The sequence below is a fragment of the Macaca thibetana genome, chromosome 11 (assembly GCF_024542745.1).
Source record: "Macaca thibetana thibetana isolate TM-01 chromosome 11, ASM2454274v1, whole genome shotgun sequence".
Classification (NCBI taxonomy): Eukaryota; Metazoa; Chordata; class Mammalia; order Primates; family Cercopithecidae; genus Macaca; species Macaca thibetana.
In genome coordinates, this window is record NC_065588.1 from 65,001,291 (window position 1) to 65,026,698 (window position 25,408).

Here is a 25,408-nt window from a genome sequence, read left to right on the forward strand (position 1 = left end):
CTACCTGAACTGAGTTTTAAGGGGAGTAGGAAAGAAAAAACGTAGTGGGTCATAATGGCATTCCAGATACAGGGGACACAAACAGCTCTGTGTTTATGAACTACAACCAGTTGCTGACTTTTGTTTCAGTGGCTCCTCTTCCCCAGCGCTGTGTGGAGGATGGACCGAGGAGGAGAAGGCTGGGAGCAAGGCACCAGTAAAGCTGTTGCAGCAGTGTGGGTGAGATACGAGGTCTCAACTTTGCAGTGTTGACAACCATGGAGAGCAGAGAGCAGAATTCGTCCATATTTATAATTAACACCAATCTTTTTTTTTTGTTTTTGTTTTTTGAGACAGAGTCTTGCTTCTTCGCCCAGGCTGGACTACAATGGCGCAATCCCGGCTCACTGCGACCTCTGCCTCCTGGGTTCAAGTGATTCTCCTGCCTCAGCCTCCCCAGTAGCTGCGATTATAGGCATGTGCCACCACACGCGACTAATTTTTGTATTTTTTTTTTTTCAGCAGAGATGGCCATGTTGGCCAGGCTGGTCTTGAGCTCCTGACCTCAAGTGATCCACCTGCCTTGGCCTCCCAAAGTGCTGGGATTACAGGCGTGAGCCACCGTGCCCGGCCAACACCAACTTTTAGTTACTTGCTGAATACACAGGATTAAGGAGAAAGAGAAAGTATCAAGGATGACTCCCAGGTTCCTAGCTTGGTGGTCCTAGTAACTGAGAGAGAGAATGCAGCAGGAAGAGCAGCTCTAGGGGGAACAGGATGAGGAGCTCCACATGATGGGTTTGAGGTACCTGTGAGTCACATCCAGGTGGATGTGTCCAGTCGGCAGTGGGACGTGAGCCTGAAGCTCAGGCAAGAGGCTAGAGTTACACCTTTGGAGTCATCAGCCTAACAGGACTGTGGCATCCAGGTGCCAAAAGCTAGGGACACTTGGCTCTGGAGGGAGAGGAGCTTACTTAATTGACCTGTATGCTTTGAGGCTCTGTAGAGAGACACAATCTTATCCCTTCGGGCCTGTATTTTCTCGGGCCACTGAGACATGGTTATGTATTTTCTCTCACGTCTCCTAGAACATTTGCAAAACAATTCCCAGTCCTATGATCATCTCTCCCTTCTCTGAGAACTTATTATATATGGCACTTAGTATCTCTTCACATACAGCACTCATGGTGAGGTGTTTTTTTGTTTTGTTTTGTTTGAGACAGTCTCACTCTGTCGCCCAGGCTGGAGTACAGTAGCGCTATCTTGGCTCACTGCAACCTCCGCCTCCAGGGTTCAAGCGATTCTCCTGTCTCAGCCTCCCGAGAGGCTGGGATTACAGGTGCCTGCCACCACGCCCTGCTAATATTTAGTAGAGATGGGGTTTCACCATGTTGGTCAGGCTGGTTTTGAACTTCTGACTCAGGGTGAGCCGACCACCTTGGCCTCCCAAAGTGCTGGGATTAAAGGCGTGAGCCGCTGCACCTGGCCTCATGGTGACATCTTGTATGTAGAAGATCAATAAATGTTCATCTTCATTGCTTATATTCATCAGGTTCTCTGTATATGAAATGATCTTCTTTTTGCAGGCACTTTTTGCTTCTCAAGTTTTTTTTACAAATTTCAAGACTACTTCAAGATTAATTTGAGTGTAAATGAGCAGTACTTGTTAGGTAAGTGTGTTCCATTCATCATCAAGACTGAATCATTCCTTTCATTATCACCACATATTGCTTACTATGGAATTTGGAAACATCCATTTCTCTTCTTCAGGAAGATCGTGGAGTTTCTCCAGTCAAGGTCCCACTAAAGTGAAGTGGGGTTGCAGTAACCTGGAGTGAGCAATCCCTGATTCCAGGTGGTGATGTGGGTTGAGTTTCACATTTTACTTTATTTGAAGAATATGTGCAAAAGAGTCACTAAAAATAAGAACAGACTAGGCTTTGTTGCCGGTGAGTGGCTTGGCGAATTCATGTACAGAGGAATCATTGGGCATGAAGGATTTGATACTGGGATAGAATCCAATTGCCCTTGGAATGGAAGTAGAATATCCTTTTTAAGAGCACTGAAGTTCTGTGATTTCTCTGGAATAATCACCTTTGTGAGGTGTGGATCATGTCCAGGGACTGTAACCTGAGAAGAAACAAGAGACAATTATATGAGTGACTTAAGATGTTTCGTGGTGCCCACACTGAAAACACTGATATCCATCACTAAAATGCAGCCTTTGTGCAATGCATGTAACCATCTGCCAGACCTCTGGGCCAGCAACAGATTTGGTCCTGCAGGCTGAGTTATCCAATGCCTGTTGACAGAGACTGGTGTTGTGAATGCCGTTGCCAAGAATTACAAAATGCAATAAGGACAGACAGGTACCTTATCTGGCGATGTAAGTCAAGAGAAGGAAGCAGCAGATGTTTCTGCCACCATCCTTTTCATGGGGCACAAAGGTAAAGAGTTAACTGTTTTCCTTTGTCCCAAGTGTGTATTTAACATCCTCCTTGTATCAAGATTATTTACAAGTAGAATTATTTTCTCAACTTACTAATTTTTCAGCTGATCTACAAGTCTATTGCTTCCTTTAAAAACTTTTCTTTCTTTTTTTTTTTAAGATAGAGTCTCACTGTGTCACCCACCCAACTTACTAATTTTTCAGCTGATCTACAAGTCTATTGCTTCCTTTAAAAACTTTTCTTTCTTTTTTTTTTTAAGATAGAGTCTCACTGTGTCACCCAGCCAGAGTACGGGGGCTTAATCTTGGCTCACTGCAACCTTTGCCTCCCAGGTTCAAGCAATTCTCCTACCTCAGCCTCCCAAGTAGCTGGGATTACAGGTGCACAGCACCATGCCCAGGTAATTTTTTGTATTTTTAGTAGAGACGGGGTTTCACCACATTGGCCAGGCTGGTCTTGAACTCCTGACATCAGGTGATCCACCTGCCTCAGCCTCCCAAAGTGCTGAGATTACAGGCATGAGCCACCACACCCAGCCTCCTTTAAAAGCTTTGATTTTTACCTGGTTTTGTTCATATCAGCCCGAATCTTCAGTTAGGCTGATTTTACCTGGTTTTGTTCATATCAGCCTGAATCTTCGGTTAGGCATTTTTATTTATTTGTTTTTATTTTTTAGTGGAGGAAATGATCAGGACAAGTAAGACAAATGCTAAACTAACTACAGGCAATGTCTACTGAGAAATGCTTTTATTATATATGGTGGAGAAGGGAAAAAATGGGGAATGACATTTACATAACCACTCACTGGTATGTATTTTACACATTCATTCAATGTCCAGAGTCTTACCTTCAAATCTTGTCCCAGAACTAATAACCTACAGTCATTGTGTACTGTGTTAGCCTAACTAATGGGAAATTAACAATTCATAACTTTATTCTAAAGGTGTGGCTTATTTATGAGGTTGCATGCAAGTAATTAGATTCACTACAAGGAAAACCATATTTTTAAATAGAATAGAAATATCACAGTAAATAGGAGGAAAATAAAGGGCCTTTTTAGACAAAGATTCACAGTGAGTTGAGATTTTTCAAGCTCTGTCCATTTTCTCAGTAGGGGTAGAAATTCCTAAAAGCATTAGCAATTGATAAGCCTCACATCCAGGCACCTTGGGGAGAACCCACGGAGCAGGGAGGCTCTGAATTCTGAATTTTATAAACTAAAAACCATGTTTTTTCCATGATGTCATCAAGATGAAATAATAAAATGCCAACTCAGTTTTCACGACAGAATAGATGACTATCTTCTCCCAGGATTAGCTCTATCTAGAATGACTGCTATCATTGGCATGAGACCCACTAAGCAAAGTAGAAGAATCTTTGATTTCTCAGAGAAAGTCACATCAAAGAGAAAGAGGCAAAATCTGGCCAACTAAATCAATACTTCTTCATTTAGTTCTTTCACATAAATCCACTCAGGCTCAGATTTGTCCAGGCCTTCCTGTCTTAGGATAAAATGACTCAGAAATATGTGTTTTATGGAATTAAAAACTGAAATTTTACTTGCATCAGTTGAAAAAAGGGCTGCAAAATATGTCTATCATTTGCTGAATATAGTGATAAAATTTGTGGATCAGATTTCACTTATAAAATGAATTTTAAGGAACTTTTCCCAATTCATTTTTTATAGTAGAAAGTGTATGCCAATGGAATGGGTGTTGTATTGTATTCCAGGAAACTATAAACTACCTTTGCTACATTGCTTATTCTTTTTTATTAATGAGGTTACATTTTAATCATGAAAGATATCACAAGAAATAGGATTTGGCTTCTATTTAAAAAAATAATTGCCATCAGGGAAAAAATATGAATTTTTATATTTTTTTCCCTATAATTTCCACCTCTTCCACTCACTCCAATTGCAAGTCTGACACTATCCTTTCTTTCTGTCTTGATGGATCTACTTTTGAACTTTCTAGACTTATTTTGGATTCCTTCTGGGTGAATAGGTATTATGAGTTCTATAATATTTTAATAACAATAACTAGCATTGCATACTTACATTTATTATATAGGACCCAGGCAAGAGCAGGAGATAATACTCTCCATATTTGTTGGTTCTATAGGGGCAGATATGTTTTCTGTCTTGGACTTCCACAATTACATTGGGTAATGGATTTCCATTCTGATCAAAAACTTGACCCTTTACACCTGCAAGACAAAAATAAAATTAAATATTAATGCCATATTTTATGGCATATAAAAATTTCTTGTAAATATTTAAGAACAATATATGCAATATTTATTAGCTAACTCAGTTTTGAGTTAATATTAAGTGTTAGAGAGGGAAAAGAAAACTTATTTTTGATGTAACTTAAAATATAGTCAAAATTACTAATTTGATTTATAGCTTAAATTTGTTTGTTGTTGAACAGTCCATTTATATCAGCATGTATTATCACAGTGAGAGAACACAGATGATAACCTAAGATCCATTCCTGTCACTTCCAAGTTATTTACTCAATCACCAAACTATTACAACCATTGGTGGATTCCATAAAATCCTAAATAAAAACGGTGTCAATGTATTAGTTACAACAAAATATTTACCTACGCAAGGGACTCAATAGTTTTGTCTTGTGGTCAAACTACATGGGAAGCAAAATTATAATCCCAAGGCTTCTTGGAAGCCTAGAATCGATGGACCAGTAACAGCAGCCAGTATTTATTGAGCACTTAGTATATTCCAGGCTCTGTACTAACTGCTAAATGTGCATTTTCTCATTAAATTCTCGTATCAGCTCTGTGTCATCAATTATTATCATGATTTTACAGATGAAAAAAACGAAGGCTCTGGCTTATTAAAATAACCTCCTCAAGCTCACACAGCCAACGAAGTGGCCCAGCTAGCCGTCAACCCATGATAGTCTCCAGAGCCCCTCTCAAAATTTCAGGAGTACGGTTTTTAAAAGGCCATTTATATTTTAAGACCTTTCTTATTTTAGATCCTACATTTCACGTCTAGTTTGTTTACTCCAGGGTCAAATCGTATTACCTTAAGGTGAAGCTGCCTAAGCCCCCAATAACATAAATGAGAACGAACTAAGTTCTCTTACAATAGTAAGGCGACCTTGAACTCTCCCGAAACAGTTATGCTCAATAATTATTTATTAGGGCAGAAAAATATGAGGCACACATAACAGTTTCCCCCAGAAATGGTTAAAATGAAAAAAAAAATGTTGGCATTTAGCAAAACAATATTTATCTTGAACTTTAAACAAACTTCTATCTAACCTAGGTTGCCTTTTATTATACTTTCTTTCCTATTTAATTCCTGACTCTTCATTTTTTGCCTCCTGAGGAGGAAAATGCCACATTTCCTTCTCCCTTTCTCTATACAATGATGTAAATTTCTATTTTCACATCGTGTGTTTCTCTTTGGCCTCTTTTTTAAACACAGTTCCATTTATATTTATTCCTACTGCTTGAGACATATCCTTTTGATCTTTAGGTAGTACCCAATCATAAACTGGTAATAATTTGGTAACCTGATTATGCATTTATTCCTTGGGTTTCAGTGGCATTATTCTGTTTTATTTAATTAATTAATGTATTTTTTGTAGAGGTGGGGTTTTGTCATGTTGCCCAGGCTTGTCTTGAACTCCTGGGCTCAAGCAATCCACCTGCCTAAGCTTCCCAAAGTGCTGGGATTACAGGTGTTAGGCACCACATCCAGCCTCAGTGGCATTATTTTGAAGAGCTATTTACACTGTGCCCCCCTTAGGAGGTCCTTTGATATGTGATAAGCATAGCGTGTACCCATCATCATAGCTTGGTATGACAGAAAGAACCAGTCAGGTTTTGATTTGAATTCTAGTTCTCAAGTCACTAAACATTCCCAAGCCTCAATTTTATCACCTATGAAATGGGGATAATATACCACCACCCAGGATGGTTGTGAAGATTAAATGTAAGTAACACAGAACAGGAGGATCAACAAACATTAATTCTTTCTTTCCTTTCTTCTTCTTCTTCTTATTTTTTTCAGACAGGGTCTTGCTCTGCCACCCAGGCTGGAGTGCAGTGGTGTGATCAGGGCTTACTGCAGCCTTGACTTCCCAGGCTCAAGCAGTCCTCCCACCTCAGCCTCCCAATTAGCTGGGACTACAAGCACACACCACCACACCTGGCTAACTTTTGTATTTTCTTGTAGAAGTGGGGTTTCGCCATGTTGCACAGGCTAGTCTTGAACTCCTGAGCTCATGTGATCTACCTTGGCCTCCCAAAGTGCTGGAGTGCTGGGATTATAGGTGTGAGCCACCAGGTCTGGCTTTCTTTCCTTTCCTCTTATTTGGATTAAGAAAAACTATGCAGGGGGGAAAAGCATATATTAGATGAATTTCTGGAGTCTTACTTCAACTTTGTTCCACAAAGCAGGAATATGTGAGGGAAGAAGCTATGCATATTATTTCCTTCTTCAGGGCTCTGAGCTAGTTTACAGTCTCCCTACCACTTAGAAAATCCATGCGTTTCAGCAAGGTTGCTTGTGCTGGATGGTGTGTCTGTTGGCATTTTTTGTATTTTTTGTTGACTTCGCCAAAACCAACCAAACTGAAGAAAATCAAGTGCATAACAAACGAAGCAAAGCTATCATTGAAATTGACATTACACCTTTTTTTTTTTTTTTTTTTTTTTGAGATGGAGTTTTTGAGATGGAGTTTTGCTCTTGTTGCCCAGGCTGCAATGGCGCGATCTCAGGTCACTGCAACCTCCGCTTCCCAGGTTCAAGGAATTCTCCTGCCTCAGCCTCCTAAGTAGCTGGGATTACAGTCATGCGCCACCACACCCAGCCTTTTTTGTATTTTTAGTAGAGACAGGGTTTCTCCATGTTGGTCAGGCTCTTGAACTCCAGACCTCAAATGATCCGCCCACTTCAGCCTCCCAAAGTGCTGGGGTTACAGGCGTGAGCCACCGTGCCCGGCTAACATTACACCATTCTTTAACATTGGATATAATGATGAAATAGAGGCCGGGCGTGGTGGCTCACACTTGTAATCCCAACACTTTGGGAAGCCAAGGCAAGCGGATCACAAGGTCAGGAGATCAAGACCAGTCTGGCTAACACGGTGAAACCCCGTCTCTACTAAAAATACAAAAAATTAGCCGGGCGAGGTGGCGGGTGCCTGTAATCCCAGCTACTCGGGAGGCTGAGGCAGGAGAATGGCGTGAACCCGGGAGGCGGAGCTTGCAGTGAGCTGAGATCCTGCCACTGCACTCCAGCCTGGGCGACAGAGTGAGACTCTGCCTCAAAAAAAAAAAAAAAAAAAAAAAAAAAAAAAAAAAAAAAAAAGGATGAAATAGAATTCAGGGTACTAGTGATGAGTACTTGGCAGAAGACACCAAAAAAAAAAAAAAAAAAAAAAAAAAAAAAAAATGTCATGGTACCCTTTAAAAAAAGGCAGCAAATTTCTTCTTGGCTAGAAGCAGTTACATTTTAATAACAGATTGGACTTTTTTGACAGTCACATGACAGTGATTTTGGACGGCCTCAGGTACTTGAACATCACCTATGTATCAGTGTGTGCTACAGCTGAATCAAAGCTCCAGTTAACCTGCGGTCTGCTTACCCTCAAAGATAGAAAAAGGAAGAACAATTTGCATTTGAAGAAATGTCTGAAAGTCTTTATATTCCAATTTGACCCTCATTCATCATCCCCTAATAACCCAAAGATTCGCTTTCTTTTTTTTTTAATTGAAGTCTCCCTCTGTTGCCCAGGCCGGAGTGCAGTGGCACCATTTCAGCTCACTGCAACTTTCATCTCCCAGGTTCAAGCGATTCTCCTGCCTCAGCCCCCCAAGTAGCTGGGATTACAGGCACCTGACACCACACTCAGCTAATTTTTGTATTTTTAGTAGAGATAGGGTTTCACCATGTTGGCCTGGCTGGTCTCAAACTCCTGATCTCAAGTGATCCACCCGCCTCGGCCTTCCAAAGTGCCAGGATTACAGGCCCAAAGACTCACTTTCATATGACTCTTACCTAAACCTAAAGATGGTTATTCCAGCTATGGAAGCCTGGTGTATGTGAATATCACTCTTACTGGGCAAACACAGACCATGCTTATGTATGGAATTTATATTCAAAGGAAAACCCCTCCCACCAGCCAAATAAAAGCATGCTTTAGCTTGTTTATGTCTTTACAATATTTTGTCTACACACCACCAAACCTTTCACTTAAGAGGGAAGTAATTGTTTTACCAGAAAATGTTATTTATTTTTATATGCTGAAGTTGAAACATTGAAAAAAGGCTGGTAGACCCCAAGAGACGCAGAGAGAGCCAACACTATTATATTAAAAGAAAAATGAAAATTTGAAAACCGCTCAGATACTACACAAATGAGAAGACATAAAATCTGAGACACAAATTCTGTGTCCAGATGGGGAGACACACAGGAGAAATGTAAAGCTCATTTTCCCTTGGAAATGGGCAAGAACTAGAATTCTGCATTTGTTGGGCACGATTTAGAGTCGGAGCTGGGACAGTATGTAGGAGACTGCTTGCTTGTGCCCATGTCCCCACCGCATGGTCACAGTTGCCTCCTATTTTGGATGTGATGATAGATCCACATCTGTGGCCCACAGGCTTCTGGAACTCAGCACATACCAGATTCTTTTAGGCCCAAGTTACTTAGGTTTTTGGATGCTGTGAGCTATTCCCTTGCTCTCTGGGTTCAGATCTGCTCTGAGGAGTCCAGGGGAGAGACAGGGCCACAGCAGGTAACACCGTATCTGGCTCATCTTTGCTTCTCCTCAGAGATGGGGAAGAGCAAGACAGTCGAAGCCTCTAGAATTCAGACTTGCCCTCCTTTGCTACCTTGGTCATAATGTCTGCCGACACCCTCAACTCAACTTGAACCTAGTAAATCATCCTCTAAGCAGGACAACACGGCACCAAGGGCCCGAGTTTCAGCTGAAGTCTGCAGTGAGTTCTAGCTGAAAGAATAACACCACTGACACCTTACAACAGGCTGGTGGGAGGCAAGGCCGATGCTATTACTCTCAACTTTCTGTTGACTACACTACAGACAAGCGGTTGCTCAAGATTGCAAACATCGCCAGATGACAAAACAGCTTGGGCTCTACCTAAGCCTCTGCCCTCTTGGCAAGGCCCTTCCACTAAAGCAGAAGGCCTTTCCTTCCCAGACAAGGTGGCTCAGAGACTTCCAGATGGGTCAAAACCTCAGAAACACAGAAGCATCCTAGCAATTGGTATAATGGAACCAGTAAATGCAATGCAGCTTGACAAATATCAATAATGTCCTTAAACCAGAGCCATACCAATAAAGGGGTGTTTGCTGCCATTCTTCACAAACAAAATATTCAGTAGTTTCTTATTGGGTACTAGTAGGGAGGAATAATAACCACACTGTATTGGTATTTTGAAATATGGTTTCATTATTAAACCATGTTATGCATCTGTCTTAAACCACAAGGGGGCAGGGTTGATGTGCCAATATATGTTTTTGAGTGAGTTGTTTACATCTGATTATAGAGACAGGTAGATAAACATTCTTTATAAAACCTAGTGCAAATGGGCTGGGAATGGTGGCTCATGCCTGTAATCCCAGCACTTTGGGAGACCGAGGCCGGCGGATCACCTGAGGTCAGGAGTTCAAGACCAGCCTGGCCAATATGGTGAAACCCTGTCTCTACAAAAATACAAAACTAGCCGGGCATGATGGTGGGTGCCTATAATCCCAGCAAATTGGGAGGCTGAGGCAGGAGAATCACATGAACCTGGGAGGCGGAGGTTGCAGTGAGCCGAGATCATTGCACCACTGCACTCCAGCCTGGGTGACAGAGCAAGACTCCGTCTCAAAAACAAACAAACAAAACCTAGTGCAAATGGACTGGTAAGCCTTCCAAATTATTAAAAATAATAACAATAGGTATGCTGCAATTTGTATGTTATTTATCAGTTCACAAAGCTCTTTCCCTGGCAATATTACATCAACATGATTCTTCAAAGCCCACATTAATTCAGTGCTTGGTAAATAATCTTTATAGCTAGACTGAGGTTCTGAAAATAGTGGTGCAGTTACACAGAGCATATCTGATGTTCACTTGAATCCCCATAACCATGTTGATACTGGTGAAGAATGAATTTCAGAAAATAGGTAGAGCCAGTCACGGTGGCTCGCACCTGGGATCCCAGCACTTTGGGAGGCTTAGGCAGAAGGATCGCTTGAGCCCAGGAGTTTGGGACTCACCTGGACAACATAGCAAGATTCTGTCTCTATACAACATTTTTTAAAAAATTAGCTGGACGTGGTGGTGTGCACCTGTAGTCCTACTTACTTGGGAGGCTGAGGCAGAAGGATCACTTGAGCCCAGGAGTTCAAGGTTACAGTGGGCGATGACTGCGCCACTGTACTCCAGCCTGGGTGACAGAATGAGACCCTGTCTCTAAACTAATGATAATGATAATAATACTAGTAATAGATTAACAAACTAAAGGATCAATAGAAGTAGAAATATAATAGAAATGTTAGATTAATGCATGACATGCCTCATGAGGAAAATCCAGTGGAGAAAGAAATACCAGAATACTAAGCAAGAGAGAACCCAAGACAACGTTTGATGACATAATGAAGGTGAAAGTTCCAATAATAAGTTTATAGTCTTTGTTAAGATGCTAGTGAGAAAGAACGATACTTCATAACATCCCCTATCATAGGGAGTCAACCTAGTCCATGAACGACTCAGCCAGTTAGACATAGCGCTGTGAGTTTACCAGTAATCTTTGTGTACTCCTCTTCAGTTCAGGGGATGGAGGCTGGGGACACAGGTATGAAAGAGGGCAGGGGCATCCCTTTTAGGGATGTGTGGCCCAGGAAGGGTCCTTAATTATCCTTGCACTTAGCCCTCTGGCTTTGTGCTACCTTCCCTCATCCTTCTCCATCTTCTTTGTAGCAGGAGGAAAGCTTTGCTGTGAATCATGCAGAAAATTCCAGGAATTATGCAATTATGCAGTAGGCCCATGCAGCAAACCTTTTCAACACATGCACGCACACACACCTACACACACACACACACACATACACATACACACACACTCTATGTGGTATCATAGCTATTATGCCATTCCTGATATATTTCTCTCTTCAAGCCATTCTGAATAGAGAAAGATAACTTTACCTCTATAAATATAGAAGAGCCTTCCACACCTTGCCCAAAGAAACACCACCTGGTTAATAAACTTGAACTGCACAAGATTCCATCATCTCAAGTAGTGTGTTTCTCTAGTACAATGGCTTTCTAAGTATAGCCCCCGGACCAGCAGCATCAGCATCATGTGGGAAGGCAGTAATCATTTAAGGCCTACTCAAACAGAAACTCCAGGTTGGGGCCTGGCAATCTGTTTTAGCAAGCCCTCCCAGTGCGTCTGCTGCATGTTTGAGAGCTACCACTCTCTGCCACATTTAGTCTGTCTATCTGTGATAAGGGCCAGTCAGCCTTCAGGAAACAGGCTGGCAAGATTCTTAGCACCAGGACATCTAGCAGAGTTCAGAGGTAAGAGGGGTTGAAGGCAATGGTGCTAGCTCACCACCCCAATTCTGGAAAAAATGCAAAGTGGTATGTCCAGTGTTCTCAGGGTCCTTGGTACTGTGTGGTGAGTGACAAGCAAACATAGTATTTTTCTAAATGGGACATGATGTAACAGAGTAGAAGCCTGTTTTCCTGATATTTTGCCAGATTTCTAGATCATTCGACATGTAAAATTAGGAAGACTCTGGATGTTTGTTTGTTTGTTTGTTTTTGAGACGGAGTCTCACTCTATCGCCCAGGCTGGAGTACAGTGGTACCATCTCGGCTCACTGCAACCTCCACCTCCCAGGTTCAAGTGATTCTCCTGCCTCAGCCTCCCAAGAAGCTGGGACTACAGGTGTGCGCCACCACGCCCAGCTAATTTTTGTATTTTCAGTAGAGATGAGGTTTTGCCTTGTTGGCCAGGCTGGTCTTGAACTCCTGACCTCAGGTGATCCATCTACCTCAGCCTCCCAAAGTGCTGGGATTACAGGCGTGAGCCACCACGGCTGGCTGGTTCTCTGGATTTTTATACCCTCATATGAAAGGAACACGCATCATACTTCCTTTTCTATGAACGAGCGGGCACTGCATTTCTCACACACTGCAGATACTCACACAGAGAGAATTCTTAACCATCAGATCTGGCACTGAAACGAGGCTGTAACTACACAGCATAAATAAAGGCTTGCGTTTACTCAACCCAGAGGTCTTGCCAGATGCTCTATTTTGTATTACTAGGGAATTAATAAGAAGATTTTACAAACCTAGGTGCACCTGCTTTATATATTCAATTAATGAGGCTTTGTTATTATTCCAAAAGGATGGAAGCTTCTCCTCACGAGGATATTTACAGCATGACAGCTCCAACGTAATTTCAAAACACTGGGCCCAGATGTAGTTGTAATCTTGCATTCCACCTAAACACAAGCATATTTAATTTTTGTTAGGGTCTAAAATTGGAGTGGAGCCAAGTTTCACGTGCCTTTTGGGGACAAGTGAATCAGACAGCTACATGTAAACAGGAAAAGATGAATTTGACACATTAGCTTGTAAAATCAGGGCTTGACATTTTATTACCCAGGCATGACCAGACAATCTTAAATATCCCCATATGGGTAACTGGATCAGAGCTGACTGAAGTTCAACTGTGCACCAAAATTAAGTGAGGGGTGAAGGAAGCGTCCTTTTGTGTTTTTATTTTTTGAAATCCTACATCACAAAAGCGATTCTTTGAATTTCATTTGTTTCTTAAATTACATTTTAAATGGATATAAGCTAGAATAAGATTCCTTTAAAAATATTTCTACAAATCCTTTATAAATACACTTACTAAGTAAAGCTAAGCACACTAATTTGGGGGAATCATGGCCAACATTCACTATTGCCAGGTACCGTATGAAGTGCTTCGTATCAGCTCATTTAATCCTCACAGCAACTGCCCCTACTTTACAAATGAGGAAACGTGATCACAGATGTTAAGCACAAAGTGCCCAGGGGTTTCGGCCAGTAAATGGCAGACACTGGACTGCAGGCCACCTTCCGCCAGCCCCTGTGGGCTTCCCAATATGCCAGAGTGCTCCTGGGGATCAAAGAAAGAATGCTGCACTGCCTCTCAGAGGTGAAAGGCCCAGCCCCCTGTGCAGCCCATGCTGCCACTGCTCATGCTGACTTTCCAATTCTCTCCTCTGGTCCCCTGCTTTCAAAGGGTTATAATCATTTCGTACTTTCTTTTTCTGTTTTTCCTTTTTTTTTTTTTAAATAGAGACATGGTCTCACTCCATCACCCAGGCTGGAATGCAGTGGTGCAATCACAGCTCGCTGTAAGTTCAAACTTCTGGGCTGAAGCGATCCTCCTGCCTCAGCCTCTCAAGTAGCTGAGGCTACAGATGTGCGCCACCACACCTGGCTATTTTGTTTGTTTGTTTGTTTTGAGACAGGGTCTTGCTCTGTCGCCCAGGGATTGTAGGCATGAGCCACCGTGGTGGCCTTCATTTTACATTTTCTAAGATGCAACATTTTTTTTTTTTTTGAGATGGAGTCTTGCTCTGCTGCACAGGCTGGAGCGCAGTGGCACGATCTCAGCTCACTGTAACCTCTGCCTCCCGGGTTCAAGCAATTCTCATGTTTCAGCCTCCTGAGTAGCTGGGGCTATAGTCGTGCACCACCATGCCAGGCTAATTTTTTTTTTTATTTTGGTAGAGACGGGGTTTCACCATGTCACCCAGACTGGTCTCGAACTCCTGAGCTTGGGCAATGTGCCCATCTTGGCCTCCCGAAGTGCTAGGATTACAGGTGTGAGCTGCTGCACCTGGCCTAAGATGCAACATTTTTTATACTTTAATATCTCTGAATTGGGATGTGTCTTAAACATTTTTATGGCTAAAAACATCATGTCTTTAGTTTAACTGAAAATATTTTATTTTCTTTCTTGGTGGTACACTGGGTTTTATAATCAACAGTATCTTGGATTTGACGAAATATAGTAACTTTTGAGGAAGTAGTTTCTGACAGATTTTAATTTGTTACACTTGATACCTGCCCAAGAAAATATGTATTCTCAGTTTCATCAGGATATTTTGGAAGCACTGAACTAGAAAAAAATTTTAGGCCAGGTACTGTGGTTCATGCCTGTAATCCAAACACTTTGGGAGGCCAAGGTGGGAGGGACTGCTTGAGGCTAGGAGTTCAAGGCCAGCCTGGACAACATGATAAGACCCTATCTCTAAAAATAAAACAAAAATAAAAGAGCTTTTTTCTTTAAAAAAAATTTAATGCTAAGAAAGTGGTCAAAATATGATATAAAAATATTACTTAAATATTAAGTAATATCTATGTAGGCCAGTCGGCCCAGATTCCAGCCAGGAAGAATTTCTCTGTCCTTTCTATTTCCTTTACTTACCTTGCAGGTTTTGTATTTCTCTCTGACCTCATTTTCACCAAAAAGTAGTAGAAGGAAAAAGAAGAGAGGAAAGAAAACAAGACAAAGCCTGTGGCTGGACGTGTCTCAGGTGGAAAAAATTTAAATAGCAAAACAGGCATGCATTATGGATCCCTAGCAAATAGCCAGGACTGAGACTGCCAAGCGTGGAGAGTGCAGCTCTGGATAAGGCGGGTCAGGCCTGGCCAACAAAACATCCAGGCCAGGCCAGGCACATTCTTCTGGGCTCCTCAAGGCAGCTGGCTTCACCTGTTTTTCGTCTGAGAAGGATACATAGCTCACACACAGGCACACTTGGGAACAATTACCAGCAGCAATCGCTCCTAGCCAATTTCCTACACATCTGGATTTGCCTTAGAAAGTTAGACAGTGAACATGAAGGATAGCTTGGCCACTGGACAGGATGGGCCCTTTCTTAGCTATAAATTGTGGCGAGCAGGGACGATGCAGGAGCCCTAAGGTAGGAGAGGGGGCTGTATCTTGGACACGAGAGAGACGTTTAGAATGCTGCCTGAACCTACTGCCTATCAGTTGTGGTCTATGCTTATTTATATTACCTGGAAAACTGACAGAGAGCCACCCAGGCATAAAAATACCAGCTTGTGCTGCAAGATTACCTGAAAGCCTGTGTATCCAAAGTGACAATTAGGGAAGGCACCTTTGGAAGTGGCCTGCATGCAGAAATGCACGCTGCAGCTTGCTGTTGGTGGGGTCAGGCTAACTAGTCTAAAAGGGAATGTTTTCCCCTGAGGCATGGAAATCCAGTTCCAGTCCACCGTCTTTCCTCCTGTCCTTCCATCCTAGGTCCCTCCTAGCCCGGGTTTCTGTTTATATTATTCCCTCTAATAAGAATCTCTCTCCTTCCATGTTGCCTACACAGCAATCTCATCCTGCCCCTTACCTGGCCGTCTTATTCCAAGGGTGAAGAACTGGGGGCCCTCCTCCCGCTGTATCCTGTCTGAAGAGCTCTTTTGTTGAGCCTGCAAAATGGCTTTAAAATCATGATACTTCATGTACAAATCCAGCTTCTTTTTACAAACTGCAAGATCTGGCAGTATTGGCTCCCCAAGGCTGCATGGCAATAATTAGCTAGATCTAGTAGCAGCTGTCCCTGTTAGATGGGATGTAAGTATCACATTTCTCCAAGGTCTTCACTACTCCTTACTGTGTTTTGGCTCTGCGCACCCTTGGGGTACACTGCACCTTTTCTAAATCTGTTTTTATTCTAATTACACTGCTATCACCATTACTTATCTGCGTGTCTGTCTCCCCTGTTCAATTCCAGGGTGAGGTGTGTGTCTTGTTCATCTTTCTTGGTACAATTCCTGGCTCACAGTAGGCAGACACAGAATAAGTGACTGACTGAATGAAGGCGGCCCTTGGTAATGAGAAACATGTCTGAGCATCTCTCAAGCGATCAGTCACCCACTGCCCTTATGATATCAGCTGATAAGGACACAGTGAAGGGCTTATTGTGCCTAAAGTTCTTTTAACAACTGCTGGATCAAAATAAACCAGCTGGTACTTCTGGGTGAAGGCAATAAGGGGAATGGAAGAAATGAAGAGAAACTCACCTTGGAGTGGATACCAAGAGTATCCATTTGTAACACCATTAGGAAAGTTCATTTTGTTTTTACACTCATCTCCTTTCTTCATGTTGGGATTTCTTGAAGCATAGGTATGTGCAAGATATTGAAAAACATCATCATCAGGAGTTAAGCTGCGGGAGGATAATGCCCCAGTTGCTGCAAGAGGGGCAGTAAGAGTAAGAGGAAACACAAACACCATATTAGCGAAGACATAATCACATCACACACCGATGCTCTAATTTCCCTAGAGAGAAATCCTTTACCCACCTCCATGAATGCTTCCTCTATTCTTCTTTCTACTTTATAATAAACATATGCAAGGTGATAGCCCCCAAATAAGTCAGATACAAATCCAAACTCCTAAATCAGCTTAAAAATTAAGTGTCCTCTTAGTCACTCTTGCTAATTTCTGGAGGTAAAGACAATTTCATTAGGTATTATGGGGGTGAATTAAAGCTACTGTAATATTTTGGGTCCTCATCCCACAGAGTTTTAAGAAGAGTCAACAATTATTGTCCATATGATTAGCAAAAAAAAAAAAAAAAAAAATGAGTTGTTCCAGTCTTATGTTATTTTAGCCATGTTGTCTCTTGTCAGAGAATCAAAATCTGACTAGATCGTATTTTCTAGAATCTAAATTTCACTAATTCACTGATGCATGTCCAGCTGTGGGTTGTCAGTTCGGCCACACTGCCCATCTGCTGTTGAAGAATTCCAGGAAGGATGGCTAGGGTTGGGAACACGAAGCTCTTTTCACCGTGCCGGAGAAGTTAAGTGGGGAAGGGAGAGCTGATTCCCCACCCAGAGGCAGAGAGTCTCAGCCCCACTCTGGACTTAGGAAGCCAGACGCGGGCCCGTACCTGCTTACCTTGAACACCATTATCAAACGGGTAACTGGCCACAAGGGCACCACCATGGAGGTTTGCAGAGAGGACAAACGTCTCTGTTTTCAGCCACTTCATGACTGCCAAAGTTTCAGGTTGCCTTGAGACATTATTATATTCAAAAGCATCAGGGAAATTTCGATTCAAGTCATACCGGTTATAATTTTCCCTTTAAAAGAAAGAATATTTTAGGGCTTATTGATAGGGCATGAGGGAGTGGATTCTTACAGTGTCTTGCCCTTTGGTTTAGGCTCCAGGTGTCTTTCCAAATGTGAGTATGGGTGTGGTGGATAACTGCCCTGGTGGCCTGCTATGACCCACACCTGGCACTTACACCCCATGGCATCTCATCCCTTGTGATCTGCTCTCACCAATGAGATACTAGCTATTGTGATGCAGGCAGAGGTTTGGTAAGTGTTTGTATTTTGGGACTTCTGCTCTTAGATGCTCCCTTTTAGGACCCTGAGATCCCAATAGTAGCCACGTAGAGAGCCCACGGAGAGTCCATGGCTCCAGGTAAATTGTCTCAGAAAGACCAGAATTGAGCCCCAGACCTGTGGCACAGAGAATAGCCATCCCTGCTCTGCCCTGCCCAAATTCCTGACCTACGGAATCAACAGTAAAGAAAAAGGCTGTTGCTTTAAGTCGCTAATTTTGGGGTGGTTCATTAAGTGGCAACTGATAACAGAAACAACAGTAAACACATTACACAAAAGTATTTGTGAAATGTGGAACGGCCATGTTTAAATATGCTAGAAAAACTTAAAATTGGAGGGAATCAAGTGGTGAGATTTTGTTCAGCTTTCGTAAAGCAAACACATATGTATAAACTGCATACATATGAATGTACATTAGACATCTGAGAAATTCCAAACCTCCCAAGGCAGCTTGAAACAAAATAAACCATTTAAATCAGAGCTTCTTCAAGACCCCCTCTTGGTTATGGTTAGTTCTTGGACTACTGGCCTAATAAATCGACCAGTCATTACCAAGGGCCTGGGTACTCTGCCAGGCACTGGGGATCTAACGACGACAAACGTAATGGACAGGATTCCTGCCTGCAGGTAGCTTGCAGTGTAGTGGGGAGAGAGACATGAAGCAAGAAATCAGATATTAAAAGTTGTGCTCTGACAGTAAAGTGCCAGGTGATCTGAGAGTTTATCAGGGAATCTAGTGTATGACAGGTCGGGAGAAAGAGTCTTGGAGGAAATGCTGTTTAGGCAGGGGGAGGAAATGGTGTGTGTAAAACGCCGAGGTGAGAAAGCACCTGGTAGTTCCAGGAAGGAGGCCCCGAGGGGAGGAGGCAGGGGAGGGAGAGGGAGCGGCAAATGAAGATGGAGCGGCTAGGCGGGCACCCGTGCAAAGTAGCCTTATTTGCATTTCTTCCTGCAAGCCAGGGGCAACCCTGATGTGTCTTGAGCTTTGGCACATCAGCGACATGACACCGGCTGAGGGCTCTCACCATGACACAACTCCTCTTGCCAAGGCCAACAGGTGCCTGACGGGAGCCTTTTTGTTGCGTTGCTTGTTTTGAAGTACAGACAGACCAGCCCCTCTTTACCTTCCGATGCTGTAATAACAGTCAGGCTTTTTGACGGCTTCGAATCCATCTGGGTTCATGGAAGGCATGATGTGTATCCGGGTACTATTGATCAGATTTGTGATGTCAGGGTCTTTGCCATCACTGGTTACAAGATAGTCAATCAGATGGAGCAGCAGCTCCCGCCCAACAGTCTGTATGTGTTAAAGAGAAAAGAGGACATTATTAGGTCAGAGGCAATAAGGAAAGCACTCCCACAGCGCAAATTCCCCAACAGGGGTCTCTACACATGGTATCTCAGACCCAAACTGGTTTGTAAGACCATTCTTTCTCAAGCATGCTTATGCTCTGCCAAGTGGCAATCAGGTGGTGAGCAGTCATAGGGTGTGCTGAAAAATGTTAGTAAGAGTTAAAGTATCTATTTGTAAATAGTTTACACATTGCAAAAACGAATTAGAGTGGAAAATGCATCTTCTTTTTCTTTTTTTTTTTTGAGACATTCTCAACTCTGTCGCCCAGGCTGAAGTGCAGTGGCGTGACCTTGGCTCATTGCAACCTCCGCCTCCTAGGTTCAAGTGATTCTCTTGCCTCAGCTTCCTGAGTAGCTGGGATTTCAGGCATGTGCCACCATGCCCAGCTAATTTTTGTATTTTTAGTAGAGACGGGTTTCACTATGTTGGCCAGGCTGGTCTTGAACTCCTAACCTCAAGTGATCCACCTGCCTCAGACTCCCAGAGTGCTGGGATTACAGGCATGAGACACTGCGCCCAGATGGAATAATGATTCTTATTATAACATTTTTCATTTGGTTGCCTTCCAAGGTATCTTCTGGAGTGGTAGAGCAAGAGGTCGAGTTACAGAGAAGCACAGGAATCATGTATTTCCCTGAGAATGCATGGTGCATATGAAGCTTATCATGTATGTATTGGTGGATAACCCCGACTTAGAATCATCGCATTGTAGTTTTGTTTTTTTTTTTTCTAAGACAGGGTCTTGCTATGTTGCTCAGGCTGGCTTCCAACTCCTGAGCTCAAGTGATCCTCCCACCTTAGCCTCCCAAGTAGCTGGGACTACAGATGTGCGCTATTGTATCAGACTACAGATTTCAATAGGGAAAAATCCAAGTTTGTAACAAGCATAATTTAAGTAGGTTTCTGACTTTTACATTTGCTTATTTCCTGGTTCTCCTGTTGCACATCTGTGCAATTTTGGCCATATCTATGTATTTCTGATTTCTGAAACTTTAGTCATTTGTACATCATCCTCATAACTCTTTGCCATATCTGCATATTATCTATATACTATCTTTTATTTTGTAACAAGAAACTTCATATCATTATCACTTTTCTAGATATATATTTCTAATATACATTAAGTAAAAGCATGACTATTAAAATGTTAAAAACTGTCATATCCACCTAAAATTAGCTTACATATCAATAAGGCCTGGGAAACTGAAGGCCTGTAAGAGATCTTGCTTTATAAGTTCTCCCCAGGAGAGAGATTCATTATTTTCCTTATTTAAAAAAAGTAATTTAAATGTCAGCCTTATCATAGGAAGATCTGCTTAGACTACATCAAGTTCTCCCTATCATTCTAGGTTCAAGGAATCTGCTTCAGAAGAATGGATGTTGTTGAGGGGTTAGTAAATGAGAACTCAGGGGCAGCAGGTGAGAAAAGCAGGAGAGTGCTGCAGGCACATTCATATAGACGCTGTGCAAGAAAAGATTTCATGGAGCCTCAGAAGAATTTCCAGTCATGATTTCACTGTAGGATTTCAACATTGTAACAAAGGATAAGTGATCCTTGGATGACCACTTCTCACTTGATTCCCTCACTGGCACATAAAGAGATCACACTTTAAACATCTGCTATTCTAATGAACATAGAATAATTGAAATTGGGACTAAGAAAATTTGGGACTGGTGGCAGTGGCTCATGCCTGTAATCTCAGCACTTTGGGAGGCTAAGGCAGAGCCCAGGAGCTCGAGACCAGCCTGAGCAATGTAGCGAGATCCCATCACTACAAAAATAAGAAATTAGCCGGCATGATGACACAGACCTGTAGCCCTAACTACTCAGGAGGTTGAGGTAGGCGGATCACTTGTGCTGCCCAGGAGGTTGAGGCAGCAGTGAGCTGAGATCACACGACTGCATTTCAGCATGGTGACAGAGTGAGACCCTGTCTCAAAAAAAAAAAAAAAAAAAAGAGGAAGAAAGAAAGAAAGAAAGAAAACTTGGGATATATGAATTATAGATTCACAGACACCATAAAATTTAGAGTGAGGGCCGGGCGCGGTGGCTCACGCCTGTAATCCCAGCACTTTGGGAGGCCGAGGCGGGTGGATCATGAGGTCAGGAGATCGAGACCATCCTGGCTAACACAGTGAAACCTCGTCTCTACTAAAAATACAAAAAATTAGCCAGGCGTGGTGGCAGAAGAATGGCGTGAACCCAGGAGGCAGAGCTTGCAGTGAGCCCAGATCGCGCCACTGCACTCCAGCCTGGGAGACAGAGCGAGACTCTGTCTCAAAAAAAAAAAAAAAAAAAAAAATTTAGAGTGAGGTTATTTCCAATCCTGACTTCAACTTTTTTCCTACTCATTTTTTATCTTCCTCTTCTACTACCTTGATTTTTTTTTTTTTTTTTTTTTTTTTTTTTTGAGACAGAGTCTCACTCTGTCACCCAGGCTGGAGTGCGGTGGCACCGTGTTGGTTCACTGCAACCTCCGTCTCCTGGATTCAAACAATTCTCCTACCTACCCTCCCAAGTAGCTGAGATTACAGGCGCCTATCACCTTGTCTGGCTAATTTTTATATTTTTAGTAGAGACAGGGTTTCCATGTTGGCCAGGCTGGTCTCGAACTCCTGACCTCAGATGATCTGCCCACCTCAGCCTCCCAAAGGGCTGGGATTACAGGTGTGAGCCACTGCGCCCAGTCAGATTTTTGTTTTTGTAGTCAAAATTGTCACTGGAAAAAGTTCTTACAAGCTAATAACCAAAAAAGTCACTTGTACCCCACACTGGGTTCCAATTTTAAGATATAACAGGCTTTTGAAGGTCCAGCACCTTTGGAAGTAACCTCGATGAGCTACTGATGACCTGCTCTAAAGCCAGTGGGGAGGAGCTGGTAACATAAAACTGTGACAGTAACTTTAAATGTGAAAAGGGGCCGGGCATGGTGGCTCACGCCTGTAATCCCAGCACTTTGGGAGGCTGAGGTGGGCAGATCACCCAAAGTCAGGACTTCCAGACCAGCCTGGCCAACCTGGTGAAACCCCGTCTCTACTAAAAATACAAAAATTAGCTGGGCATGGTGGCAGGTGCCTGTAGTCCCTGCTACTCAGGAGGCTGAGGCACGAGAATTGCTTGAACCTGGGAGGCAGAGGTTGCAATGAGCTGAGATTGCACCACTGCACTCCAGCTTGGGTGACAGAGTGAGACACCATCTCAAAAACAAAACAAAACAAAAAAAATGTGAAAAGGATAGTTGGTTTAAGGAGCTTTCTCAGAAGGGTTTGGGGAGTAATAGGTACAGGAAGGTGAGGAGGAAGTGACCAGGAGTCCTATAGTTCCTTAAATGTCTAAATGCTGGTTAGAGGCCATAGTATGGTTCAATCGGCAAAAATCCCTGACCTATGTGAGTCCCAAGTCAAGAAAAGAGAGGAAATGATATCAGAATCCCCATGTGACTCTAAATGTGAATTTCTCTCTTAGCTATCTGAACCATACATTCTCCAGCATGCAAATAATCAAGACATGAGTTAGCAATGAAATTCACCCAACCAAAAGAAAGTGAAAAGGAAGAGTAAAGAAGCCATGATTAGGAGCTAGGTTGAGTTGGTATTCTGTTGGATACAGAATTGGATTAAGCAGTCTTGGGAGTATGGGTAAGAACGAAATATAAAAGTTGGGGCTGGGCACGATGGCTCATGCCTGCAATCCCAGCACTTTGGGAGGCTGAGCTGGGCAGATCAACTGAGGTCAGGGGTTCGAGACCAGCCTGGCCAACATGGTGAAACCCCATCTCCACTAAAAATACAAAAATTAGCCGGGCATGGTGGCTGGTGCCTGTAATCCCAGCTGCTTGGGAGGCTGAGGCAGGAGAATTGCTTGAACCTGGGAGTTGGAGGTTGCAATGAGCTGAGATTGTACCACCGCACTCCAGCCAGGCAACAGTGAGACTCTGTCTCAAAAAAAAAAAAAAAAAAAAAAAAAAAAAGAAAAATGTGATCATCAATTTCTTATTTTGAGAAAGTATCAATTTCACCAATTATTTTTGTTTCACTTCAGTTTTATTCTTCTGTTCATTCAAATAAAATACAATTTCATACAATATATGACACATTTTATTTTATATTCTTTTAATTCCTCTCATTCTCTTACTACAGAAATATATAGATGTCTAGAATGATGTCTGGCAAATATTAATGATGGCTATTTCTGGGTACAGTATTCTGAATGATTTTTATTTCCTCTTATTCTTTTTAAATTAAAGAAAACCTATGTCATTTTTACAAAAATAATAAAATCATGATTCTTTCAGGGAAACAAGTATGTAACCAAAGTATTTTCTGTGTGTCTCAATATTCCACAACAAATCACAAGTTCTCAACTGCAGGGGTAAATAAAAATCTGGAAAATATGATAAAGAACCAACTAAGCATCAGATAATTTTTTAAACGCTGAGGTAAACAGATGAAATTTCAGAGGCAGTTAAACAAAATCCTCCTTTCTTTTTGGGCCAACTTTTCCTGCTTCTGTAACAGCAGATTTATGCCAAATATTATTCAAATTAATTCTTCCCAACCTTAATATAAATGTCTCAAACACTCATTCATGTTTTATGTATAAACCTCCCTTCATTGAAAATTAAGTCTTTGACAGGAAACCCTGGAGAGTCCAAATTTTAAAAAAGAATGTGGTCAAAAGAGTCTCCAATTGCCCAGGCAGCCTTTCACCCAGCATGCTGGCTTCCTTCCTGTGAGGGCACAGACTTCAGGGAGAAGCCGTCATGAAGAGACGGGGGCCTGATGGACACACGGGCCTCCGGAGACTCACTCCATCTCCTTCATCCGGTGGTTAAAATGGCAATCACCCAGAAAGCAGAAAATGCATTGTCTATCAGCTGCAGTTCAATTCAGCCAAGTTGGAACTTGCCACACAGATAAAAATGAGTGTTCTGGTTCTTCACAGATTGTTTATAAAAAAATAGAAAAAAATTTTTGAAGGAACAATCCACAACCCAGACAGTGTTGTGGGGGTGTGTGTGTGTGTGTGTGTGTGTGTGTGTGTGTGTGTGAGAGAGAGAGAATCTTCAGCTATCCTAACAATGGAATCTGTTTAACTGTGATGCAGCTTCTGGCGGGAAAGTCATTGGGCTACGGGGCTCCACAGTGGTGTGTGTGTTATAGATTTAAGTTATTTGTCTGACCCGCCGAGCTAATTCTTCTTCTTCAAATATCAGCCTAAACATGACATTTATCTAGCATACTTTTCTTGGCCTCCCAAGTCTAGGTTCACCATGACACTGCGTTATCTAATGCGGGTCACACACGTTACAATCACCTGGTTGACCTTGACTGACCTCCCCTTCTCCAACTCCACCATTGAAGCCCCGAAGTCAGGGACCCTCATGGTTTTTCTCTGTATCCCTGTGTTCCTGGTATAGCTTGTCCAGCTCCTGTCTATCATGTATTCAATAAATAATTGTGAATAAACTACTGTTGGCAATTCATTATAAGGTCAGGACTATCCTGAGGAAGAACTTTCTGAAATTCACATAAGGACTTAAGGTGCTTTGTAAGGGGAGATATACAAATGATCAAGCTATTTTTATCTGAAGGATTTTTAAACACCGAACAAATTTTATAGAGGTACAGGCTAACAATTCTGCTCATGACAGGGACTCGGGCTATCTGGTCACCCTGGCCCAGCCTCACCAAAAAGTTAATTAATTTAAAACATGCTTAAAATGAATTAGACATTTCACCTGGAAAACAAAGAGCTCTGCCTAAATCTAAAAAGAAAGAACTTAATTATGCAAACTACATAGCATTACTGAGGACATTTTGCTATCACCTGGGATAGTGGTAGAAAAAGGAGCTTGGGAAGTGGCATTTAGAAAGACAAGCTTTAATGTTGTGTTTTGGTTTAATGACAAGTTGGGAACCTCTACTGCATGTTGACTATACATTCCAGATTTTCCAGAACGGCCATAATTTCAGATATTGTGTGCCACTGTCTGTGAAAACCATTAAAATACCCCCTAAGTAAAACATTTAGACATGCAAACTATATCTCATAAACTGTCTTTTATACCTGGAAGGTGTTGAAAATTTTATCCTTTATCTCTTTATTTTTAGGTTGACAAATATGGCCACTATTATCCAGGGAATGTTTTTTCTTTTCAACCTATATTTCTGGAAAACCATAAAC

At 42.2% G+C, this 25,408-nt stretch overlaps 1 protein-coding gene and 1 long non-coding RNA gene across 3 annotated transcripts in view; one reads left to right on the forward strand and one right to left on the reverse strand.

The window, feature by feature from the left end:
- Positions 1-499: 499 nt before the first annotated feature.
- Positions 500-25,408, reverse strand: part of CPM (carboxypeptidase M) — a 78,384-nt gene continuing 53,475 nt past the window's right edge. For both annotated transcript variants that reach the window (XM_050750075.1, XM_050750074.1), the window contains exons 4-9: positions 18,992-19,164; positions 17,415-17,599; positions 16,532-16,702; positions 12,784-12,936; positions 4,489-4,637; positions 500-2,109 (exon numbers count right to left, since the gene is read on the reverse strand). In XM_050750075.1, the coding sequence (XP_050606032.1) occupies positions 1,867-2,109; positions 4,489-4,637; positions 12,784-12,936; positions 16,532-16,702; positions 17,415-17,599; positions 18,992-19,164 (1,074 nt within the window). In that variant the 3' untranslated portion in view covers positions 500-1,866. The remainder of the gene's footprint in view (positions 2,110-4,488; positions 4,638-12,783; positions 12,937-16,531; positions 16,703-17,414; positions 17,600-18,991; positions 19,165-25,408) is intronic.
- Positions 17,892-20,680, forward strand: LOC126931707 (uncharacterized). Its single transcript, XR_007717905.1, has 3 exons — positions 17,892-17,946; positions 19,792-19,888; positions 20,571-20,680. It is a non-coding gene; the product is annotated as an uncharacterized LOC126931707 (long non-coding RNA).